At 34.6% G+C, this 6,593-nt stretch overlaps 1 protein-coding gene across 2 annotated transcripts; it reads left to right on the forward strand.

Moving 5' to 3' along the window:
* Positions 1-1,143: 1,143 nt before the first annotated feature.
* On the forward strand, positions 1,144-6,386 carry LOC130809045 (SNF1-related protein kinase regulatory subunit gamma-1-like). Of its 2 annotated transcripts, none has more exons than XM_057674648.1 (6): positions 1,144-1,304; positions 2,697-2,879; positions 3,230-3,672; positions 4,181-4,447; positions 5,207-5,379; positions 5,775-6,386. In XM_057674648.1, the coding sequence occupies exons 2-6, from the start codon at positions 2,708-2,710 to the stop codon at positions 6,055-6,057; spliced, it is 1,338 nt and encodes a 445-aa protein (XP_057530631.1). In that variant the 5' UTR covers positions 1,144-1,304; positions 2,697-2,707; the 3' UTR covers positions 6,058-6,386. The 2 variants fall into 2 exon arrangements, with proteins under 2 accessions (XP_057530631.1, XP_057530633.1); XM_057674650.1 differs by having other exon boundaries at positions 1,172-1,304; positions 2,706-2,879.
* Positions 6,387-6,593: the final 207 nt, after the last annotated feature.

A 6,593-nucleotide genomic window follows, 5' to 3' on the forward strand; every position in this document is an offset into this window, starting at 1 on the left:
CAACAATTATAACAGTGTCATGGAAATTTTGGTGACGATGTTTTAAATGATCTGTTGAGCTAATTTTTTAACATTTGACTCTCCTTATCGACCTTTGACCATTACACTTAACCGTATGCAGTTAATACAAACTAATTCATTTTAATTTCTTTCCATCACGTTCTCATCTTTCATTCGTCTTGATCGATTCTATCGCTAACTTTAATGATGACTTGGTTTTTATTAATTAAATTAGTCTCAAATAAAGATAAAAAGTAATATGATAAAATTAAATAAATATTTTATGATAAAAAATGTAAGAAAATAATTATCATTAAAAAATAGAGGGATTTATTGTCGACAAATAATCGGAAGATGGGGGAGTGCATTTGCGTACCTGCCATGCATGAACAATGTCCTTTAAACTTGAATTTGTGGTATGAGGTTGTCTTAACTTGAAGGATAAATTATGAGAATATGATTTTTTTTTTATTTTATGATGTTTGATTAAGAGAAGATTTTGAGTAGCTGAAGTTTGAAATTAAAATTTTCTCAATTTTTTTGTTGAATTTAACTATTTCTGAGTGACATTATCTCAATGAAATAATTTAAATGGATTATTTAACTTACATATAAAAAGTGTTTTTCGATGAAAGTCATCTCATACAATAATTTTGTAATTGATCAATTAGAGAATAAACTAATTATACGACTTTGTCCCATAAATGTTTCACAAACTTTTTATTGAGAGGGTCTCATCGTGAGACGTACCTCATACTTGAATTAAATAGTTCAATAATAAAAACTTTTAGCATAATAGACCTTTTGCATGGATTCGTCTCACGGTGAGACGGTCTCATGCAAGAGGGAAAATGTTCTTATACAATTTGTTGGATCACAAATTCTTGTGAAAGACGGTTTCTTTAAAAGACTATTTTTAATTGGGTTGGCTCATAAAAAAATATAAAATAAGAATAGATTTTAAACTCTAATAGATTGAACATGAGGAACGTCTCTATAAAAGATGGTCTCTCAAAAGAATAGGCGTTGTTGGATTTGGGACTTTATATGAAAAATCTAAATAAACGTTTTGGGCTACATCTGAACTGACCGCATAGGTGTAAGGCCCAAAACTCTAAAGATATGACACTTGTACAAACTGACACGTGGCGAAATTGGCAATCCTGTGGAAGTTTGAGAATTAAAACAACCGCTAATTTTAGATTTTTGGTGGGTAATGAAACGCCATATTACTCTTTCATTCTTCATGTGATTTAATCATCAAAATCGCTTTTCTCATTGTTCTGGGATTTATTCTACAACAGGTATTATCATTCTCTTTAATTAATTAATTAATTAAATAATTATCTCATTTGATTTACCATTTTATTTCATTTAAATGCTTGTGGAAACCCCTAAAAAGAAAATTTTTTATGGTTCATAATGATCCTATAATTGAAGATATTTTTATTATATTAACCCAATATGATTTTTATTGCATGATTATTTGGATAGATTTTTTTTTTTGTGGTTCCAGAAATTGGAAGAATATGAACCAAAATAATGATGATGATATTATTGATTTGGACATGCCTTGAAATTATTGAATCTTTTAGGGGATATTAGGGAATTGTAGTATTTTCCGAAATCCTGTAAAATTATCAGATTTTTAATTCAATAATATGAAAAATGACAATTTGAGGTGAAATTCTATGCAGTATTTAACTAATGCAACACATTGAAGTTCAGTTTTGAATACCTAATTAATAATTATTACGATGATTTTAAAATGTATGTTAATGAATCGTTTCCTTTGGGTGATACACTAGATTTGGGATTGAATTTCGTTTTATCATTTTCCTGTAATTAATGGGCACACGCAATGGCCTTTTTCCTATTATGGACTCAAATGCATTTTTATTTTTTTTTCCTACTAACTTTTTGATTGATAGACTAAAGAATACCGCAGTCAAAGGAGGGAAATCAGAGTATATAATAAAGGGCCTTAACCATCAGCTTAAGCTTTTGTTTGAGTTGGTTCAACCTAATAAGAGGTCATAGGTTCGCATCTTAATCAATCAGCCCAATGGGCTCTCGTGTGAGGGGGCGTGTTAAGAGTATATAATATATATGAAGCCGCTTTTTATTTAGCTTTGGTTGAGTTGGTTCCTTGACACAACCTTCAAGTTAACACATGATTCTCTATTTTTGAGCTTATTAGTGAAATAAAGATCAACATTTTACCATCCCAACGCTATCAAACAACTCCCACCAGCGGGGTTCGGGAGTGTGAATGAGCATTTATTATTTATTTATTTATTTATTTTTGGACCAATTTTTTAATAAAATATGGGGTCATTTGTTCTGTTTGCTATAGGACACAAGAATTGAATAAAATGCATTAGGTGTTACACATGCTTTTAGGTATATCCAAATGCAAGTAACTATTTATATACCATTAAAATAAGTGCAAACCGAATGAAGATTGAAATTAAACAAGTTATTAAACACTAAAGAGTCATCAAAATTGCATGTGAAATTTCCTGTATTACACTAGCAGATAAACAAACCATTTAGAATAAGTAATTGATTGAAGACTAATCCACACAAGCTGTCTGTGTTCACTAGATAAAGCTTTATTAGTTGAATAAAGAAGCAACATTTTTTAAAACTGCATATCCTGAATAAAATCTGAGCTTTTTATGAAATCTTGTTAGTTCTAATAGGTATGGAAAAATCAGACTATAAATTGACTGAATCTGCTACAACTGCAAGCTATGATGATTACTTCGACACAATTCAGAACAGGAAAAAGTTGCCCTCTGCATTACAAGAGACCTTGACGGCTGCGTTTGCTGCCATTCCTGTTTTGTCCTTCCCACAAGTCCCGGGTGGCAAAGGTGATTATGCTGATATCCTAAGCTTATTATGGTGATGTTGGAGATGATGTTTGTTACCGAGAGTCAATCGGAAATTACCTCATTCTTATCATTAACAAAAGAATGTTGACCCCCAAGCCTCCTTACAATGTCACATGATTCGCTAATCGGCCTTGCGAATCACGAATCGAGAAAAACAAATTATGGTCGGTTTTAGGCTATTTTATAACCATTTTGAGCGAATCGCGAATCCAAAAGGCGAACTAGCGTATTATGTTTTATTGCCTCCTGAGGTGGGATCCATTTAATGTAATTGGGGTGATGGAATTGAATATTCCTCTTAAGCTTATGTTCTTGCATTTCCTTTGCAGTAATAGAAATTTCAGCAGACACGTCGATGTCAGATGCTGTAAAGATCCTTTCTGAATGCAACATTCTCTCAGCTCCTGTTACGAACCCTGAGAAAGCCAGCAGCAGTGACTGGAAGGAGAGGTATCTCGGGATCATAGACTACTCAGCGATCATATTGTGGGTTCTGGAAGGAGCTGAACTCGCTGCTGTAGCATTATCTGCTAGCACAGCTACAGCTGCTGGAGTAGGGGCAGGTGCAGTTGGAGCCCTCGGAGCAGTGGCTCTTGGTGCCACAGGTCCAGCTGCAGTTGCTGGTTTAGCTGTTGCGGCTGTTGGGGCGGCAGTAGCAGGAGGCGTTGTGGCAAATAAAGGGGTGGGAAAGGACGCTCCAACCGCAGCCAGTCAGTTAGGTGATGACTTCTACAAAGTTATTTTGCAAGAAGAACCGTTCAAGTCGACCAAAGTATGTATAAAATGCTTTCAGTTTACCTTGAGTCCTTTGGCAAATTTCCTTTAAGAATTCAGTACATTTTTATCAATATTCTGAGTATTTTTTACATGAATCAATTGTCGAACTGACTTCTAATCAAATAAAATTACAAACAAGCATGGTAATATACCGAGTTTTAAACATAGAAGTACTTGTGCCCTATTTTGTTAATGTTATGACATGATGGTAATGATAACGAGTTTTAGTATTGATTTTGATGAAATGTGTTATATCGTTCCACGTTAATGTTACCATCTAATACCACCATTGGCAATGTAAGAATGAATTTTGTGACGAGATAAATCTGTTAGACTAGGACAAAAAAATTCAAATTTTGTCAAGTAGTTTTTCGAGTTAAATTATATTATTTTTCATTATCATTCCCACCATTTAATATGTATCCACAAAAATACCGTCACACTTGGATGTTGGGGGCATTTGTTTATAGTCCTGTTGACCCTCTTGTGCTATGCCTTTGCAGGTGTGGGAAATTGTTAAATCATTCCGATCCACACCTTTCCTTCCAGTTTTAACAAACAGCAATATGTTGACAGTTCTATTGCTCTTATCCAAGTACAGGATGAGAAATGTACCAGTCATAGAACCTGGGCAGGCTTTCATGAAGAATTTCATCACCCAATCTGCTGTAGTGAGGGGCCTTGAGGGATGCCGTGGACGAGATTGGTTTGATTGCATTGCTGCCCATCCTATTTCTGACTTGGGCCTTCCGTTTATGCCACAGAATCAGGTATTTGCTTTTGCTACGTAAAAAGTAATCGTCTAAATACTAGATAATAGATACCGAGCTGATATGTTCCTTGGAGTTGGATACACATTTCACACAAGGGTATTGGATTAAGTGTTAGCTACGATGATTCATCATTCCATTACCCAATGCCATTATATGTCTCTGACCTTGGAAGTATGCAACCTAGCAAAGTGGTTGTTTTCGACTGACCCTAGTAGCAAACATCATATGCATACAACTTCACATAAAAAAAATGCACACAATTTAATGAGTCATTTTAATATAGTCCGTTTAATCCAAAATAGTATAACGTGATTCGCTAGTTAATTCGCTTTTTGGATTCGCAATTCGCTCAAAATGACCCTTAAATAGCTTAAAACTGACCATAATTCGCTTTCTTTGATTTGTGATTCGCAAAGAGATTAGTGAATCATGTGACAATAATCCGAACCAAAGAACTTTAAATTTTTGGCTCCATCGAATAAGGGGCATTGTTCGCTACGCTGATTGTTGATAGAAATTCACCATGCTTTTTGGTCCGAATTGAGGTGTTATATGTTCATTTTCAGACCATTCTTATGTCCAGAGTGTCAAGGATTCAACTTCGGTACTTGAGATGAAATCAGCAGGCCGAGTAATATAGCTTTGTAGATTACTGACCAGAGAGTTATGAATGTTGAAACGAACTTAATTTGCTGGCTTAAACCTTGAAATGAATTTGTTTCCTCTATTCATCATTTTTTTTGGCTGCTGTTGCAGGTTGTAAGCATTGACAGCAGTGAGCTTATTTTGGAGGCATTTAAACGGATGAAGGACCACCAAATCGGTGGCCTTCCAGTTGTCGAGGGACCAAAGAAGAAGATTGTTGGCAATTTGAGCATGAGAGACATCAGATACTTGCTACTAAAACCCGAACTTTTCTCCAACTTCAGGTATTTTCTTTAGCGAAAAGCTTAATTGGAATTTTATGGCAGATAATAGATATCATGCTGTCTCTTTGTTTTCAATGTTCATCAAGATTTTTAATTACTCTTATCTGTCCCATTGAGATTGCAACATTACGTTATCCTAATGGATTGAATGGAAAAAGAAAAAAAAAAAATCCTTACCGTGCTTCTTATAAGTTGGACCTTTTTTAAATTGGTAAGTTTGAAGTTCTCTAGTCATACGTTTCCGACTCCTCTACTAGCTAGATCTCGGGTCTAATTTGTACGTCATCTTGTTCTTATATATGAGTAGTTGAAGCACTCATTTCCCTGCGTTTCTCTCGTCTAATTTGTATCTTGCATATGATGCTAATTCTTGCAAGTTACTTATATAATTCCAGGCATCTTACTGTCGACGATTTCATTAAAACAGTAGCTTCAACGAGCACAGAAGTCGGGAAAGTCATCCCACCGATAACATGCAAGCCCAACTCCACCCTTGGCGATATTGTGCACAGTTTGGCGTCCAAGGCGGTTCACAGGATTTATGTTGTATCCGGGGAGGAAGATGAAGTTGTCGGTGTCATTACGCTCAGAGATGTCATTTCTTGCTTCATTTATGAACCTCCAAACTACTTCGATAATTACTTAGGTTCTTCAGCAAAGGAACTGCTCAAGAGGTGAAAGGTCTCTCGAGACGAATGATACATGTTTACACTTCTACATATAACAAAGGGTATTATTTTTTCTTTACGTTATAAGAGAGGCCTCGAATAGTCGAATGGTTAGGTGTATCGTCGTTAAAGGCCGGGCTCATTCGTCAATTTAAACTTTTGGGTGAGAGTACGCGTTTTAGACCGATTTTTTTAATTATCATATCTTTATATCTTCAGTTATTGATGTCTAGTTTCAGTGTGGTAGTGAACTAACAAAACATGCTCAGACTATTTTGTAGAAAAGTACTGTTAAATGTTTATATTTATTGAATTAGTTAATCTGTATTAATACAGATATCTGTTATTATAATGATTAAAAATAGTGAACATGAAATATGGTCTTCTTAAGCTATAAATTAATATTTTGAAATAATTTTTTTAATTAACATCAACATAATAACATGCTAAAAATTTAGTTATTATAATTCTATCTTAATGAATTTGTCTTTTTTGCTTTGTACATACAACGCCCGTCGTAGTTTCCAAGACACATTATCCGGTCGC

The sequence above is a fragment of the Amaranthus tricolor genome, chromosome 3 (assembly GCF_026212465.1).
Source record: "Amaranthus tricolor cultivar Red isolate AtriRed21 chromosome 3, ASM2621246v1, whole genome shotgun sequence".
Lineage (NCBI taxonomy): Eukaryota > Viridiplantae > Streptophyta > Magnoliopsida > Caryophyllales > Amaranthaceae > Amaranthus > Amaranthus tricolor.